Raw genomic sequence first — 20,178 nt, forward strand, 5'->3', positions numbered from 1 at the left:
AGAGTGTCAAAAGAAAGGGGAGGGAGGTTCTGAAATATGGAAGAAAGAAACCTGTTTAGATCATTGGCTGTAACCGAAGGGTCTTCTTGGAAATGGAAATCTATATTATTTTGTGTTTTCCCACAAATTTTCTTTATTCTATTATACCATTGTTTTGGCTTTGTAGAAAATAAGTCCTGGACTTTGCATTTGTAATATGAAGAAGCAGATTTACATATTTCTTTTTTTATATGTTTACGCAGTGAGTTCACTTCGGATGTTTTACCACTCTTTAGTAGAATCAATTTAATTCTAATTAGGTTTTTCAATTGGCTAGTAATGTATGGTTTGTCATTAGAACATGTTTTTACTTTTTTTCACAGGGAAGGAATTTATGTATTTTGTTTTAATCAGATTTTGGAATTCGGAGACTTTAAATTAATGTCATTTTTTCTTGGTAATCCAAGATCCAAATGTGTAAAGGCCATCATTGGAAATTGGGCGATAAGAAAACTCAGCAACAGAAAAAGTATGATTAAATATGTTGAGAGGCTTCATTAATAAACAAAACTGCTAACTTCTTCCTAACGGGGGCAAGGGGACAGGAGGGGCATATAAAGCGTGCAAATTGGTGCAAATCAAATCTAGAGTTGAATTTCCTTTTGTTGTTGGTATTTCTACTATTTGTTTTAAGTTTAGGGAACTGCAAAGGGGATTTAACTTTAGATCATTAGCATCACCTACTAAGAAAATACCGGCGTTCGGGATTTTGCATAGGACAAAGTCGGCACTACTATGCAGTTGTTGGTAGAATCGTTGTCTTTGTGCAGCGTTTTGATTTGGGGAATAATAGAAGCAGCAAAACACGATCAAATAAAAGGGGCTTGGTAAGACTTTGGATCTTACTCTTAACCAAATGATTTCATCATTACCGGAAAGGTTGGGGGCACGAACTAATTTAAGAAAAAGATACGTAATAATTTACATATGATAGTAATTTATCTCCCTTTTTACCTCAGGGGCGATCGTGACGACAAAGTTTTATGAATTGGGAATGGTTATTAATTTTCAATAAATCAGGGTTCTGTGCTTGGACCTCAATTACGGCAATTACATCAATTTTGTGTACGTGACAGAGGGCCTTAAGTTCGATCAATTTGTTCGAATTCAGGCTTTCGGCGTTCGTAACAAGCTACTTTGGGAAAGTTAAACGGTTACTAAAGAGGGCAATTTTTTGTTTGTTAATTGTGGGAGACAGTGGGGGTGGGAGGAATGTGGATCTGGGAGACGAGAGGCATCTTTTTCGGGATGAAGGCTGGGATTCGTTTGAGAAGCATTATTATAAGGCGGGGCTGGACCGGGCTTGAGAGAAAAGGAGGACAGCGGACAAATTATGGGGATATTATTAAGTAGGGATTTGGGGGGACATAAGTTAGAACTAAAACACTGGTTTACACTAGAGTCACGTAATTCGATGCTTCCATAACCCGAATGGATGGAAGTAGGGTCTTCTTTGTGGTGATAGAATACGGTGGTGGTCTTAAATTCCCCGGAAAGAGCTGGCGGTGGTGCTTCAATGGACACTGGTGTGTTACATGAAAGGCTCGGTGACTCTCGTTTTTTGACAGAGTTTTCTTGGCACTGTTGGAGGGGGGGGGGGGATTTGTTTTCGTTGAGCTGAACTGCTTGCAGTATCTCACTGACCTTTGATGTAATTCTGGGAAGGTTTGATGTAAATCGCTTTGTACCAGGTCCAAACTGATGAGAGAAGGAATTGGAGAGGACACTGACCTCGAGTTCAAATTTTTTCGGCACTATATACTAGCTTCTTAAAAGATTTGTACCCATATTTGACGTGAATTTGACTGTATTCACCGAAGAAAAGCCCACTTTTGAAACTGTCACACACCCTGGACGGAAATAGTCGCCTCCCTGTAGCGCTACCTTCATACTTCCAATAATAATTCTGGATAAAATTATGATATTTACACGACTCGTCCTTCTTGCAAATCCCTCTCCAGGCATATTTGCATATACATTTATTAGCACTAACTTGTTTCCTGCATAGTTCATCACTAGTATTGAACTCAGACCTGGTTTTACATGCATAATTAAGTTCAATTTCAGAATGAACTTGACCTTGAACACTTCTGCCTGAGAGGTGATTAAAACCAAGACAGTTTAATCCTTTAAACACACAAACTTGTCTTTTTATCTTAGTTGAACCGGAAATCACTGGATTCGTATCTATAATTTTGTCGTTGACCTTGTCTTCTGTTAAATTTTGATTTTTGATGATGTTATCAGGAGCTACATTAGCATCAATAAGTCTTGTTTTAATATTGGTTTTAACAGAAATTGAGGATTTCTCCTTTTTCTGGATTGGAAAAGACTAAGGGCTACGAACTCTAATACTTTTTAAATTGGTTCGGGTGGACATTTTTGTAATAACATTTTCAAGTTCACTCATCAATGATAATAACCACTGCAGGAGAGGGAGGAGTTTTCTTGTTTTGGGTGCAGTAGGGACGTTGTTCAACAAGTTGGACTGGCAGGAAGCACAGGTCTTGAATACTGAAGCCTGGTCAGTGGTTTGGCAACTGAAATTAGTTGTTTTTGAAACAAAATTGTTTTGGCAGGACACATCGGAAGTGGTTGAGGGGGGACTGCCCTGGGGCATAAAACTGGTTTGGCCAGAGATTGACTTGTGGAACAATAATGGTGATGACCACAATTCCTTCAAAATGTTGTCTATGTCACTTCCCCGATGGGAGACGTGGAGGTGTCTTAAGGGTAGACGGAGTCTGGGTAGGACAACGCAAAGAGTCATCAAAGGGTACTACCTTGTCATTAGTATCTTCTTTTGTAGTACAATCTATGCAAAGCCAAGGTTTTGACCACTTAGAAAGTTCTGTACCGGAACAACGTTCATGGAGTAAAACTCACAGCTACTGCACTGAATAGAGTTAATAGTAACTCTTAATCTGCATTCCTGGCATACTCTCTTTGCCATTTTTTAAACCGGAATGGGTTTTGATATATTATCGCTGATTAAAGATGAGTTTGCTAGGGTCACTGAATTAATTCGCGTTCAAAGCTCTTAATTAATTCTGTCCAAAGTGAGTGAATCCAAAAAGGTGTTTCCACTCTGAAGACTAAATGAAGACTGATTTACTGAAAGTGTGTTTTACTTGAAACAAATGATACTTTTATTGCAGTTGATCTAGGCCATACCGTTATTCTTGCAGTTTATATGCCTACTAATTACAAAAACGAACAATCTAACGAACGTTTTGCTAAAGCATGTGTAAGTGTCTCAAAAATTTCTCATAAAATACGAGCGTCTGGTAAAGCTATTTTTCTTTGTGGTAATTTTAACACTGACCTTACCATTCCTAGTTTACCGTGGTCCCAGATCTTCTTATCATTACTTCCGAAAGATCTAACTGTGGCGACGAATAGCAGAAATTATACTTATGTTCATAATTGAGGTAACGTGGCAAATTTGGACTTTATAATTTCAAATCTTAAGAATCGTTAAAAAAGTCTCTTATCAAAGTATCGGATGAAATTTTGATTAGTGTTCATTCTTACTCGGAAGTGCCTGTTGTTTTAAATGTTTTTTGTCATATGCGTTGTAGTTCGAAATGGTTTCAGAAACAGCTTTGGGATAGGATAGACGTAAACTTATATCAATGCGTATTACATGATATTATCAGTAAGAATTAGAATTCCTTTTCACCTCTTATCGCAGTCTAAAAAATTTCATTCATTAGAATTAGATATGTATTATGCTGAAATAGTTCATGCTATGAAAGTTGCGGCTTCCGTTGCGGTTCCTGTTATTAGAGTCCTAAAAAATACACAAAAAAAGGGATGGTCTGTTATACCTGGGTTGGGTGAAGCAAAAGAGAAACATCGGCTATGGCATCATATTTGGGATCAATGTGACCAACCGAGAAGTGGCCCCCTTTTCCAGATTGTTAAATCAACAAAAAAGAAATATATCAAGTTAGTGGCAACATGGAAGAAACAACAAGTAAAAGATATATCAACCAAAATTAGGAATAATCCAACGTTACTTTATAACGAGGTTCATAGATTAACGCAATAATCAGCTGATTTATCAGACCAAATCGCGGTGGAACAATAGTATGGACACTTTACTTCAGTATTTTCGTCCAACCCACCATCAACTGAATTGAGTTATCGTGAATCGTTATATAAGCATTTTTCTCAGTTGAACCCATACAAAAACCTAGTTTGTTTTTCTCCTTCTTCGGTTTTGATTAAAATTAGATCACTAAAATGTGGGAAGGCTCCAGGTCCAGATGGTTTGTTATCAGAGCACCTTTTGTATGGTACTACAAAACTACTAGAACATCTTACGTTATTATATCAAGTAATAGTAATCCAGCAATATGTCCCTACTGTGATGGGAGAAGGTAACGTAGTTTACGCAAGAATACCTAAGAAAGGCAAGGATCCTTCACATTGTTCATCATATAGAACTATAACACTTTGGTCTGTTATTAGTAGATTATTTGGAAATATTTTACTCTCATATTTATCAACAAAACGTGATGTGGGACCATCAGTTAGGTTTTTGAAATGGTGTAGGGGTTCAAAATGCACACGCAATATTTCTAGAAATATTGGAACACCATCACAAATTTAAAAAACAACTATTTGTTTGCGGAGTTGATATTTCAAAAGCATTTGATAGTATATTGCATAGCTACGCTTTTTTTTAACATTATTGGGTAGTGGAGTGAATCCATTTATAAGCCACTGTTCGATGGGATGTTATGTTATTTCCTCTGTGTGAATTTTTTTGGGATGACGCCTTTCAGACCGTATTTCTTTACGTCATGGAGTAAAACAAGGGTCAATTCTTAGCCCCGTTATGTTTAATAACGAATTTAGAACAGCCGCACTGTATCTACCCCCATATGTGATTGACGGTAACGACATTAGCCACTTGTCTTATGCTGATAATATTTTGGTATTTTCGGACAATTTAATATCAATATAGAATGCAATTAATATATTACACTCACATCTAAGGGAGATAGGATTAGAGATTGAACCTACTAAAACAGAATTCCTAGTGGCAAACGATAACAGTGATTTCCAGCATCATTCAATTAAGGTGGGATCACTTAATATTTTTAATAATGATTCCATTAAATACCTTGGCTTGCCTTTTGGCCTGACAATTAAAGCTACGCGGGAGTTGGTTTTATCGTCTTTACTGGGAAAACTTGAGGCCTGCTAGTCAGGGTGAAAGGTCGTTTTGATAAATAAACACTTGCTATAATTTACATTTCTATGTTTGCGCCTCGTGTATTTCTTATCGTTCCATTTTTGGAGTTTTTAATTAAAAGTGAAAAAAAGTATATTCGCGTGTAATTTTTCCGGTTTTGTGAATATTTTCTTGTAATTTCACTGTGGATCAAAAATTGGTAGGCCTATATTATTCAAAAATTCAGAATATTTGATATTACTGTTAAAATAGATCAACAATACGACCGATTTCTTAGACGATGTAGAGAAAATAGAATAAATTTTCCCTTTAATTGTCTCGTTTAATAGAAAAATAGATTTGTCGCCATTGCTTTAATAAAACAGCTTTTTATGCGTTATGTATTACGAGTGTTCATGCGTTACGTTTTATGAGTGTTTTTAGTGTTATGCACTAATGAACCATCATAAGCTATTTATTATATATTCATGAGTTATTGAGTATTATGAGCTACTTATTGTCGTCCTTTTCCTTAGAAGTGTAATTTTGTATTTTTCAGTTTTCTTTTTATTTATTTCCTATACTCCTCTGTGTACATCCATGTATGTATAGAGAGCATAAATAAATTATTATTATCATTATAATAAACACCGCACTATTTGCAGACATGGGCGTACGGAGGGGGGGGGGCGGCTGCCCTCCCCTAGAACCTCAAATTTACGCTAGATATGGCTTAAAAAGCAGATAGCTGAAAAAGCAATTGAAAAAAGGTAGATGACTAAAAAAGCAGTTGATAAAAGGTAGATGGCTGAAAAAGCTGGAAATAAACAGCTGGAATGACAGAGTAAAAGTCAAAGAAGAAGCAATTATCCATAATATTTTCGAAAGATTTAGCTCCAATCCAAGAAGATTAATGCTGAAGTTTATTGATGATTTATTATTTTCGGCGATTACTTATTAATAAAAACTTCATAGGCATGATAGAACTTAATGGCAATATAAAATTTTGTGAACTGCCAATATAACTTCAGCTCCCCCCAACCTTCATCACAGAATAAGCTGCCCCCCCCCCTAGACAAGAAGCTACGTATGCCCATGTTTGCAGAGGAAATTCAAAAAGAAGGGTGGTGCTAATGATCTAATGGAGGAATAGTGCGGTGTTAATCATTTGGTACAAAAGTATCATTTTAATCAGTATATATATTAAAGGATTAAATTTAAAATCCACACCTTTTAGTAGAACTTGTGCGGTTTTCCAAATTTGTAGTTTCGCCAAATCCATGCCTACATGCCCTTGTTTACAGTAAATGTAATCAAGAAATACAGACAGAACCGTTTAACTATGCCATAGTCAACGAAAACACATTGAAATATATTTTGAAAAGTTTTCTTTTTTCAATATCAGTATATTTGTAACAGCCAATTTAACTTTATTAATATAATATGCAATAGATTTTGATCAAGGATTTCTTTCTTATAAATCTATTTCTTTCAAAAAATATAGGCTAGAAGTAAATTGGGATGAAATAAATGTTCAGTTTGCGCAAGTTATTTGCTTTTCAGTAGAGTTCAAATGTTGCTCTATCCTTGTGGCAGGGTTGAGAGGCGACAGCATATTTATTTGTATTAATTTCTATTCCTTTCAACTTTGGCTTTGGCTTCGTTATTCACTATAATTTCCGTTCATGTTAGTTTTGAAATTTTAAACAGACACAGTCAAATTCAATCTTTATTTTTCATGCAAGACTTATCATCTTATTTAATCGTAGCCAAAGGTCGCCAGTCACAAATTCAGAGATTTAGCAGAAGCTCAATCTTATAAAATTAATTAAAGATTTGAATTAGTCTCTACACCCTGGAACAATCTAATTAATAAACTATAGGCTCTTTTCCGTAAGTCAAATAATTTTTAGAGCACAATGGAGTTATCAAATTGAACTTGGCAAGGTTAATCTACGAATTTTAGCATTTCAAGCCCATTCAAATTTTTAATAAATGACACCGATTCCTAAAATTCGATGTGCCATATTTGAATGCTTAATTTTCAACAACAGTCTCTATCTGTAACAACACATTTTATTAAATTTAAATAACAGACTGTAGTTGTCTGAATTTAAGTCTTAGTAGTTACACTTAGCCAGTTGTGGCTTTCGTTTTAAAACACTACCCGCCATCCTTTGCTGTGCCACAGTGAACATTGAAACTGCTCGGCGCTGAAACTGCGTGGTGCTAAGTAGACGAAATACATTAATTTCTGAAAGTTTCATTCGCCTAAAACAGTTTTCCAAGATTTTGTTATCCACCAGATCTTAAAAAAAATATAGGAATTTGATCATCGATTATTTGATAAGTAAATATTGGTTGGTCGTAGCAGGACTCAGGCATCTCAACTCCCCCTGGCGTCCATCTCATCTCCCCCTGGCGTCCGGTAGCTTCGTCATTGTAGTAAGCCAAGAGTCTCGGTCGTTTGCGAGTGGCTCAAACGTTTCGTGGAAATATATTTAACCATGAAGGTCTCCACTCCCTGATGGCATCCTCTGCGGTTTGGCCTAGCAAGAATTGGGATAGGCAATTCCGGCCGTTTCCACCTGACTACCACGATGAGGAAACCGCAGTAGGATTTCTCCTATGTTTAAATAAATATTGGAACAAATAAAAAGAACATTGCTTTTATGAAGCGCACTTTAGTGACGCAAACAAAGCCGTTGGTTATTTAAATATCCTGCTTTTAAAAGTATCTATCATGAGTCCAAAAATATCAAGCTAACTCTCCAAGCCTAAATTGATGAAAAAATACTGCGATTTTAGATTTTTGGTGATTTTTCACTCTTATTACCATTCTTTTTAGCTTGAACTTGCTACACAAAATTCGATACTACCCTGGCATTTTGATTTTTCAGTGTTTCATGTTTATCATGAGTCCAAAATTGTCACAAGAGAATAAGAATAATTTTGAAAGGAACAAAAGTCAAGCCTATGCGTTTTAGTTTACAATGGCTTAATGACAACATGTGTTTTTGCAAGCTTATTTTACTTTTTCTTTGACGCCACCAGCAAAATTTTCCAAAGGTTCCTTTTCAGGTGTTTAGAACAGTTGGAACAGGAGGAAAACTGGCTGTTTAGGTCTGATTATACAAACTGATTGATCACAGAACTGATTCCATCATTCTCAACGTGCGTTTTGTCACACAACAGTGTGTTTTAAATTTATTTATTTCCTTTTTTTATTAAACAAACCCGAATTAATACCGTGAACCTTTTCAGTATGTGGTGACTATTTACCTGATTGCAGATTTCAATATTATTTCTACAGTATTTGGTATTCATTTAAGCTACCTAATAAATCTTGCATATCACGTTAGGAATTCTTGCAGTAGGAATCCTGGAAAACCTGTTTGACCCGGACTTTCTGGTGAATTTGCAGAGCTTTTGCAATAACAGGTGCAGATATTCAAAAGTAGGTCACTACTCAGACTAGGGCTTTTAATTACGGCAATGTTTCTATGTGTCAATATATTTTCAGCAACGCATTATTTTATTTAGATTGCAAATACAAAAATACCGATAAAAATAATTAAAAAAGGACGAAACGACCCAATACAAAAATAATCATAAGGTTAAAAGCACTGAAGAAGACTAGAAACATACAGGCGTATCTCTGCACTTTTCGAAAACATACTGGGTAAACTTTTTAAGAAACTTCGGATACTCTCTTTTGTAGACAGCTCGCAACACAGATGTCGGGGCCCAACCGCCAGGGTTAACTAAAAGAAAATCAATTGAAAGAATGAATTGCTGCATATTTGAAAGCAAGCTTGTTTATACACAATTTCAATATATATATATATATATATATATATATATATATATATATATATATATATATATATATATATATATATATATATATATATATATATATATATATATATATATATATATATATATATATATATATATATAATCTAATCTATGACTCACAACCAATCAAGAATGACAAAAAGAAAGTAAAGTGAGGTTATGCAACTTAAATTTGCACGCGAATATGATTACATTTTTTTTTCTAAGCATGGGAGCTACCTTCAACTGTAAAAAAATAATTAAAAAAAACTAAAGAGACATTCTTTGTTGTTGGGGAAGTTTCAGTTTTCATATTGGAAGAAGAAAAAAAGGAAGGAAGACAGATAGACATAGAAAAGGGAAGGATGAGAGAAAGAGAGGGAGATAGGAAAGCGAGAACAGGGAGGAAGAGTCTAACAACACAAAGCTACCTAAGAGTACATACTCTTTAGAGTAAACTTTCTAACGTGCCCACGGGGACGTGTATATTTAGTTTGGAAACTACTGTTCTAAAGCATAAATCATAACCGGAAAAACTTCTGATTATGAGATAAAGAGAGAGAGAGAGAGAGAGAGAGAGAGAGAGAGAGAGAGAGAGAGAGAGAGGGAAAGAAAGAACGAAGAAAGAGTGAGAGAGAGAAAGAGAGAGAAAAAATTAACTTACCAACGGCGCAATAAGTGATTTTGCATGTAATATTATCCCTTTTAGGTGGTGACCCATTTTCCTCGGGTGAATCAAGATATGTTTGACACATTAAACAAATCGTTAGTCCAACTCGAATAAATTTTCCATTATTGCTCTGAAAGTAGACATGATATTTAAACAGATTCCATTTAATTTAGACAATCAGGCTGACCCAAGAGATAACAAAAACAAGTTACTTTCGGAACAAAATCTCTTCCCCTTCCTCCCAAATTACAGTAGTTCCCATTTATGATAGTTTCTCGTCTATTTCAGTTCCTCAAAATATTTCAACTATCAATGAGACAAAGAAAAATACACTAACCTGGAACACTTAGGTGTGTTTAAGCAGACCTTTTTTGTGGTTTTGAATTGAGGCCTGGAGCGTTTCCCAAAATTTTTTGATCTCGGCCCGGTGCGAAGTTTTAAAACGTTTCGCATTCCTCTTGTAAACTCTAAAAATAACCTCTAGTCAACTCTGTTACAGTAAGTATTGTACTGATTTTAATTAAAAATTATTAATTTTTAGACATTCAATGTTGTCTTTGTGCCCTCAGAGCGTCTTTCGCATTCGAAGTAGCATTTTACCGCATGTTTCTTCCTGATTCCTGACGTCCCACGTCGATATAGTTTCTGTTTTAATCTTCCTATATAATGGTTTATGTCGGTAATAGCAAGTGAATTACTCTTTCTGAAAACCATTCCGTGATATTATATACAGGTTCCTGAAGCCTGAAGCCAAGAGATTATTTCCCATTACTATCATTCAGTTTACTTAAAATTGTGACGAGTTTTATTCCTAGTTTTGCAAATTCACACGGTTTTGTCTTTGTCTCATCGCTGGGAAATCAAGCTGAAATTTCATTATTTTTTTCCTAAGTAGAGAGGATGGGTTTAAGATACTTCGAATTATATGTGGGGAGACAGTACAAATTGCTTTTTCCCTGGTCCTGACAATAGAGCATACGCTACGGCTTTTCTTCACTATGCGTGCCGTCCGACAAGCTCTTTGGCGTAATTGCAGTTACGCCAAAGATTGCGTGGTTGCAGTTACGGCATAGATGGCGTAATTGTAGTTACGCCAAAGATGGCGTAATGAAGCATAAATTCTTTCTAAATCCTTCTTCTTTTTTGATCTATATGGATCCACTGGAACCTTGATCAACCTATAGTTAATACCCCAACGTCACCTGGAATCACATTTCACCAGGATATCGGAAAGGTTACTTATTATTAATATGAATTATGCGTTAATTAATTCTATGCTAATATCTTTTAACATAGGAGAGAATACGGCTGCTTTTCTGAAAAAAAACAAACAAACAACTAGTATTCAAACCATAAGCCCCCGTCCCTCTCTGCAAAATCCACAGGTAAATTTTGTCTGGGTAGATTTGTTGGAATTACGTTCCTCTATTTTATAACTACAAAATACTGGTTAAAATGTAATGTCTCACCGAAAAGTTTGGGTGTTCAGTAAAATTATTACAAACGAAAACAAACAGCGAGTTTTCAAACCATACGCCCCCCCCCATCTGCAACATCCCCAGATAAATTTTGTCCGGGTAGATATGTTGGTATTACGTTCCTCTATTTTATAACTACAAAATATTGGTTAAAATGTAATGTCTCACCGGAAAGTTTGGATGTTCAGTAGAATTATTACAAACAATCCAGGCATCATGGGCATCTCTACACATGTCCTTTGGAACTTTTCGTAAATGGGACCAAAATAGAGCATCTCTTTGAGTGGCAGGCCACACCTTTTTGTGGACTTGCAGAACAACACACGCATCGTCAGACACCCTTTCAAGAACCGTCATCTTTTCCAAAGTGGCTAGAATATTGAAAAAATGAAAAGAAAAACATTGTGCCTAGTTTGTGCCCTCCTAAGCCTGAAAGATGCATCAGAACAAAGATGATATTTTAGTTATGAGTATTTAGTGAATCTATAAATTTTATACGTGTTACAATTAATAGACAAAGACAAACAATGAAAATATTTAGTATAAGTAGTGAAAAAAACAACAACTTATAAACCGTATATTTTGGTCCACACCTGGAACCCCTTTTCAACCGACAGCGAACAAATTAAGACATTTTTAGCAGTTTCAACCTAAATACTAATTTAAATTTGAGATTTTTTGCTTTCCGTAAAAAAGGGTTTCATAGATGGTAGAGTTGGTCCCAAAACAATCAGTTTTCAATGTTTCCCCTGTCAGATAATATTTTGTCCAGTTATTGTCCAGCTGCCAACTCATTAGAGTTTTCACTTCGCTCATTAGAGCGAAGTGAAAAGAGGGAGGTTACAAAAAGCTTGATCTTTGCTTGAAAAGTGTTTAGTATAGTTAAAGGTGTACAAGTGAACTGTGTTTCAGTCAGAGAAACAAGGCCGTACCCAGGGGGGGGGGTACCCGGTTTGACCCCCCCCCCCCCGAAATTTTTGACCGAGTCGAAAATAAGTCGAAAATTAGTAACCCCCCCCCCCCCCCGAAAAAAAATCCTGGATCCGCCCTTGCAGAGAAATGTATGAAAAAGGGAGAATGGTGCCAGTGCTTGACAGTAAAGTAAAGCTAATGTATCGGATTATGAATAGTAATGTGGGACCTATCTTTAATATTATGCTTCCGCTAGGTAGCCAGGTCCATAATTAATCAACTAGACACACTCAGAATGTCTAAACATCTTTTGCTCTTTCGATACGATCTACCTTTCTTTTAGGTATGTAGGACTGAAATGTTGGTTAGATATGCCCGAAGATATTATCTGAGTTAGTGTTTCAAGTTAAAGAATTCTATTTTAGTATGTATGGGTAAAGACAGGGTCATTCCTAGGGTTGGTGGCGCCCGGGACAAAATTAATTGCAATGCCCCCTCCCGACTCAAATACAAATAAAAAAGCTCCAGCCACGGTGTCACCCCCAGCTACAGCCCCTGGGGCAGCTTGCCCCGATCCCCCCCCCCCTCTTTGAACGGCCCTGGGTAAAGGGACTGCTCTCCACTTATTTAATGTAGATGGTCGAAACGTAAATTAGTATTTTTGTATGTGTATTTAAGTAGTTAGTTACTATTAATGAAGGTTTGAGAAGTTATGCATATTTAAAAATTAAAAACAATTATACTAAGAATTGATCCTAAAACAGATCGCACCGAGGTCTCTAGGGACAGAGTTGTTGACTGAAATTTGTAGTATTTGCTATGTATTTTTTTCTTGTTATTTTGTTTCGTTTGTTAATAAATTTCTCTCTCTCTCTCTTAACTTCAGTACATAAATCCTATGAATCACAAACTTTTCACCAATCTGACTATAATAATACTAGAAATGGTTATATCGTCGTATCCAAAACACGTAGATGTATCTGACCTTTATATTTGACTGAAGAGTGGAAAGATTCTTCAGCTTTTCACAGAGCAGCTTTTTTGCATCTTTAAATGACAGAAAAGCTATAATTACTACGTGGCTGAATTTAAGACAATTTTTATGTGGGGGTAAAGTAAATAAAATTATGGTACAAAATTTATAAAATTATGGCATGATATTATATGGTTTTTGAGCTGGAAATAAAGATTTATTCAGATTAATCAGAAACTTATAATGTCAGTGTCAGGGGGTCTAAAAGACAAATTTCCAATATTTTTCATGCAGGTTTTACATTAGATTTTTTTTTATTAATTTCAATAACTGTATGATTACTTTCCATAATTTTATTAATTTCATTGATTCAATATTAATTTCATTATTATTAATTTCGATTAATATTAATCAATTTAGCAATATTAATATTAATCAATTAATATTCATCACCTAATTTCAATAATTTTATCAATTCCGAATTAATTTCAATAACTTTATAATATATATTTTTTAATTTCGATAACTTTACAAAAAGCAGTTTTAAATATTCCTTTTGTTTGTTATTTTTTGTAAGTTGCTTTAAAATAAATTTTTACAGGGAGAAAAAAAAGAAGAAAGAATAGGAAAGAAACAAAGGCTGATAATTAGAAAATAAGTTGAAACGAATAAAATAAACCTCGCAAGGGGAAGGCGTCATAACATCTAACCGCCAGGAGCACTAACGTCAGGACATCGACTAAATCCATTATAACATCGACAAAAAAATCTGTCAGAACCACTAATCGTCATATCATCTAAAACTTTAAAACTTTAGTTTTTTGGGGTTTAGGGGGGAAAAGGTACCTTAGGTTAGGTTCCGTATTTAATATATGCTATGCTTTACTCCCACCCCCTGATGTGCAAATATATAGCCGAAATTTGTTTCTAAAGTATTATATACTTATTACTATTATATAGACTTATAAATTTTTTTGTCAATGTCCTGACGGTTAGTGCTTCTGACGGATTTTCATCTTAGATGTTATGACGTTTAGTGCTTGTGACGGTCAGTCGAAATGGTAGCACTCCCCTCGCAGGGAATCCGCACTTACTTTCCCACTCAAACCTCACATCTGGATTGTAAAAATGTTCACACATCTCTCGAGCTGTTACTCCTCTAACCGTGTGAACAGCCTTTAAAGGATCAACCGCCAGACCATCTATTTCTTCCTCTCTTTTATACATACGCATTTCGCCATCTTCAGCAAATAAGGTCCAGACACCATCTTCTACACCTGATTGAGCGTATTGCAGCTGCTCCATTGTAATTTTTTCAATCTGAAATGACGAAAGTAAGGAAGGTAAATAGAATGATATAATGAGAAACAGGAGTAAAAGGAGAATATGAGAAGCATGTGCACATTGTAAAAAAGAGAAGCAAGTGTACAATGAGAGAATGAAAAGTGGCATGCAGTCCACATTAAAAATCTTTCAAACAAGTAGGAAGCACACATGAGAGAGAGCAGTTAAAAAGGTTTGTTTAGAGCAGGCTATTTTTCTGGAACAGTCACCCTGAGAAGTTACCCCACCAAAACCATTTTTGATTCCATTTAAGCCGAGGTTCAACTAAGTGCTGTAGTTTTATTTCTCGCGATGTTTTACAGAGAATTTTTCTAAACACCCTTTTCTCTTCGTATAACAGGCTAGTATGGGTGCGGGTTACTGTAGTAAGTTACTTCCAGTAAGTCAAATCTTAAATAAGAAATTATTAACAAATTCGGTGAAGAGATAAACTCATGAGCTTTTTTTTTTATATTTGGCACCATGGAACTGGTTAATTAATATTAATAGCCACGTCAGCGTGGAAAGCGTTCATCCTCTGAATTTCTAGATACTTACCTCACTAGACAGTCTGTGAGTTTCTGCCTTAGTCTGTCGTTCTGATACGGAATTTTGTCTCAATTTCTCAAGGTAAAGTTGTTCTTGATCCAGTTTATCAAGCCCTGCCTCTACTGCGTCGAAAAATTCCTCTTCGCCAATTTGACTGTGCGGCCCCTCCTATATTAAAAAAAATGCTATTTTTTAAATTAACATATGCACATGCTTGAAAAATTCACAATTTAGATATACTTCCAATAAATCCACTGTAACCTGAAAATAAAACTAAAAATATTTAACTTTGAACAAAGGTATATATAAATTTATATATTACAGTGAATGTCCGAGATTGGTGAATGTCAACATTCACTGGTGAATGTCCGATATACATTTTTTTCTCCTTGGATTTAGTCACCGTTGTCAGTCAACTTTTTTCAGTTTTATGCAAGGTTTGGGGCAGGCTAGGTTGGGTTAGGGTTTAACCCATTTCTGAGATTTATAACCAAATTTAACCTAACCTAACTTTAAATTTTACTATCAAAGCTAGCATAAGACTGAAAAAGCTGATTCACAAAGCTAATTGAATCCAAGAAGAGAAAAAGGAATTTTGGACGTTCACTGGTGAATGTCGACATTAACCAGATTTCAGACATTCACAGCAATATTTATATTATGTGGTAAATCCTAATAATCTTTAAACCCCCTATAATCTTAAAGATTATTACGACTAACCATGTAATTCACTATGTCTTTTCATTATCTACCTGTACTTTTGAATCCCCCTCCCAATTTCATGCATACGTGACTATTTGCTAGATAATCAATCACTAGATAATAAGTCACTAATCTCCAGTTACAGGATATGGCTCCAATGTTTTATTATTATTATTTTTTTTTTCAGAGGCACTTCATATGGAAGGGGTCATCTTATAAACATCAGAGGGGGCTCATTCTATTGGAAATACAAAGTTCTAGTACCCTTTTTAAGAGTCAAAAGTGATAGGAGGGGCAACTATCCCCCCACGCCCTTTTTACCCAAATGAACCAGATAAAAATTTTGAGATAGCCATTCTATTAAATAGTTGAAATAGCCATTCTGTTAAAAATAGTTCAAAGGTCAGATAACAAAAACTCCGGTGTCGACACAACCCCCCAGGGCCCGGGGACAGGCGTTGTAAGTTATGCCCTGGGGGCATATATGGTTCTTATGGAAGGGATGCTCGTATAAACTTCAGAAAGGGTTCATTTGACTGGAAATTGAAAGTTCTAGTTCAGTTTTTAAGAGTCAAAAGTGATCGGAGGACAAATAGCCTCCCCCCATGCCCTTTTCTCTCCAACCCCATCCGATAAAAATTTTGAGATATTCATTTATTAAAAATAGTTCAAAGGTCAGATAACAAAAACTCCGGCATCAATTCAACCCCCCAGGGCACGGGGGCAGGCGTTGTAAGTTATGCCCTGGGGACATATATGGTTCTTATGGAAGGGATGCTTGTATAAACTTCAAACAGGGTTCATTTGATTGGAAATTGAAACTTCTAGTTCGCCTTTAAAGAGTCAAAAGATATCCGAGGGCAACTAGCCCACTCCCTCACCCCACGCCCTTTTCCCCAAACCCATCCGATACAAATGAGATAGCCATTTTTTTTAAAAATAGTTCAAACATCAGATAACAAAACTCCGGGGTAAACACAACCCCCTAGGTCCCTGTGGCAAGTGTTTTGAGTTATGTCCCGGGGCGTATAAGGTTTTTATGTAAGGGGGTGCTTACATACACTTCGAAGGTGGTTCATTTCATTGTAAATTGAAAGTTCTAATTACATTTTTATGAGTCAAAAGTGAACGGAAGGCATCAATCCTCCCCCCCCCCCCCACACACACAAACTCTTTCCCCCAAATGCATCCAATGAAAACTTTGAGAAAGCCAGTGTGTTTGAAATAGTTCAATGATAAGATAACAAAAACTTCTTTGTCACCATACCCCCCCCCCCCAGATCCCAGGGAAGGGTCACAACTTATGCCGTGGGGGCATTTAAGGTTTTTATGGAAGAGATGGCCGCAAAAACTTTGTAGGGGACTCAAATGATTATAAATTGAAAGTTCTAATTCCCCATTTAAGAGTCAAAAGTGATCCAATGGCGACTAGCCCCCCCTCCTCCCAACCTTGTTTACCCCAAATGCATCCAATAGAATTTTTTATATAGCCATCTTGTTTAAAACAGATAAAAGATAATATAACAAAACTCCAGGGATAAAACAGCCCCCTGGAATCTGGGGGCGAGTGTTGTAAAATGTGCCCTGGGGGCATATAAGGTTTTAATGGAAGGAATGGTCGTATAAATTTCGGAGGGGGCTCATTCGATTGTAAATAAGAATTTCTAGTGCCCTTCTCCAGAGTCAAAAGTGATCGGAGAACAACTATCGCTAACCATTACAAAGGGGTCCGCTATTTTATATTTTTCTGAGACACACATGTCCTTCATCCACAGAGGTAGATTCCAAAGGTATTTTCCATATTTGAAGAACGTTGAACAGACTGTACGTTTGTCCTTTTCTATCAGAACAATCTAGAACGGAGAGACCACCAAAAAATTTGGCATTACAAAAGCGCAATAAAGCCTTGCAAGGACAACACGATGTACAGATGTTTACAACAAACTAGCATACCGGTGCCTTTTGCGAACTTTCTAATAGAAGTGTGAGATCAGTAATTTTAGCGTAGACATAACAGCAAACGCAATCGGTAAGTCGAGATATACAAGCTTTTCAGCAGAAGCAACCTCTATATTACCAAAATGGGCGGTAATCGAAATAGGATCTTTAGCTTTTATGGGTTAGAGTTGAACAATTTTCACTCTCTAACATATCCTCTATCTGCTGCCTCCTCCTCCTTCTGCTGTCATTCCTTGCCTGCTGCCAAACTCTCGTCCGCAACTAAAGCTGGAGAAAGAGTGAACATATTTTGAAGGGGAAGGGTTTGCTCTACTTTATTTTACTCAAAATAAATCATAAATAATTCATCACCCTGTCTTGGATGTGTTACACTCTGTTAACAAAATGGCGTCAACTTGTCGGATAAAGTTTTGTTGTTGTTTTTTTTTTCAGTAGCCAAATTCAAGCAGCTTTCTCACATTCTTATAATTGTATGATCAGTAAAATAATGAGGATTGAAGGTGCACGTAAGGGCAATTGCTTTTTAAGGTTTTAAATTAAGAACAATTTACAAATAATGCTTAGTAATATTACAAATATTACTCTATCCAACATGAATAATTAATTTATTTTGGTATGCATTTATAATGCATAGAACTATGTCATTTAGCATTTGTGCTTGAGATTTTGATAGCATAAGATTCATTTGTGACTACCACAGGAGTCACATGTTATGAATATAAGTTAACATGTCAAAAAGATTAAAAATAATGAAATTTAGTGAAATTTATAAAGAAATTAAACCATAAATACGAACAACAAGTAGATACAACAGGGAATATTTTCTTAAGACAGTGGAATCTTCCACTGTCATAAGAAAAAATTCCCTGTTGTTTCTACTGGTTGTTTGTATTTATGATGGAAATGCACCGTGGTCTTGGTCGCTATTTACGAAATTAAACCAGTAAGAAAAATTATAAAGAGGGGGTAAACGAGGAATATATTATGAATAACAAGGGAGAGAGTAACTATTGGGATGGTTTATTTTATTTGTTATAATCCAGGGGACAAAAGTCTGTAAGGAATTTATAAAAAAAATTACCATGCAAAAACATATTTTATTCAAAACTAGCAAATAAAGTTTACAAAAGATAGTAAAAAGTCGGCGGGGGAGGAAAGAGTAGGAGGATATTCACTTATTTAATATATCAATTATACACGGGAGGAAAGTTCTTCTATATCTTACAGTAAAGAATTTAACTGGGGTAAAAAGTTTTGCTTTGTTGAAGCTGAACGAGAGAGGCAGGGTGTAAGAGGGGGGATAACTAGAGAAAAGGAGTTTGCCCGGGGGCTATGGAAGGCACTATTGGCAAAACGTAAGGAATTTTTGTTCTCCTTTCTTCAAGGGTGACCAGATTGGCTCTGCGAAGAAGGGAGATATAAAACATTTACCTAAAAATGTTCCTTCGGCATCTTTTTAAGACTACCTCTACTCTTCCAAAAATTCCTAGGAGATACCAGGATGTCAAGCAGGACAAACCTACTCAAAGATTGGATGTACAAATGAGAGAAATATTCTCAAAAAGTATATTAATACGGTAATCTCGTTTTAATTCACATGAGATGGTATCATCCAATAATTGCATACTACTATGTTGTGCTAATCAATATTTGGGAGAAGATAGAGCGAGTAAAAAAGAGGGAGTCTAAGAAAATTATCTGTTAAAATCGTTGACCTTAAAAAATTAATCTGTTCCTGATATCTCTTCCAGGATATCAAAGGAACAAAACGAACAAAACTGGGCTATCAGGATTCCCTGGGGCATATAATTGTAAAAAGAAAGAGTATCAAAATAAACATTTATGCATTTAACCACTTGTGTTCTATTGGAAAGAAAAGGAAAAAAAAATTGGGACTATTGTTACTTTCAACCACTCAGCTGAAAAGCTTTCACATAACTAGGAGAAAACGAGAGTAGTTGTAATGGGTCGAACTCCTTCAAAATGTTGCTTGTTACCTTTTATTTTTGACAAGAGAGATAAAAGTTAATTTCCAACAATCTGGGCACTTTCAGTAGAAGTAATGATACATATTTTACCCGAACCATGACTGGTCGTCCCACTTCTCATAAAATATAAACAGTTACTCCTGGCACAGGCTGTTCTTTACATACAGTTCGTTTTCACGAACTGCTTGAACTTTGTTTGGTATTCTAAAAGCTCGCCAGTGCAATATTAAAAATCCCGTCATTTAAGTTGCTATATAAGTGAACTCAAATATATAATTCATGGAATGTATGCAATATCAATGATCGAACGATCGTCAGGCGTTCACTCAAAAAGAACGAAAATAGTAAAAAAGTTAGAGAGGGACTGAAAAATAAGATTGTCTACTAGGTATAAAAATTTTTAATTGGTCCAATCTTCTTTTTTACAATCTCTCACGGTGGTCGTTACTTAGTATAAATCTTTTTCTCTTGAAAGTATTTATGATACTAAAAAATAAGTGTCTAACAATCAAACATTCATATTATCCACTTCATATTATAGACTCTCGTTTGCCTTCAGA

General features: G+C 35.7%; 1 protein-coding gene across 2 annotated transcripts in view; it reads right to left on the reverse strand.

Moving 5' to 3' along the window:
- Positions 1–8,759: 8,759 nt before the first annotated feature.
- cert (ceramide transfer protein) overlaps positions 8,760–20,178 on the reverse strand; it is a 124,746-nt gene continuing 113,327 nt past the window's right edge. For both annotated transcript variants that reach the window (XM_089102155.1, XM_089102154.1), the window contains exons 7-11: positions 14,979–15,137; positions 14,192–14,417; positions 11,381–11,583; positions 9,729–9,864; positions 8,760–8,988 (exon numbers count right to left, since the gene is read on the reverse strand). In XM_089102155.1, coding sequence (XP_088958281.1) covers positions 8,861–8,988; positions 9,729–9,864; positions 11,381–11,583; positions 14,192–14,417; positions 14,979–15,137 — 852 coding nt within the window. In that variant the 3' untranslated portion in view covers positions 8,760–8,860. The remainder of the gene's footprint in view (positions 8,989–9,728; positions 9,865–11,380; positions 11,584–14,191; positions 14,418–14,978; positions 15,138–20,178) is intronic.

Source organism: Artemia sp. Qi Xiang Cuo, chromosome 16 (genome assembly GCF_049724085.1).
Source record: "Artemia sp. Qi Xiang Cuo chromosome 16, ASM4972408v1, whole genome shotgun sequence".
Lineage (NCBI taxonomy): Eukaryota > Metazoa > Arthropoda > Branchiopoda > Anostraca > Artemiidae > Artemia > Artemia sp. Qi Xiang Cuo.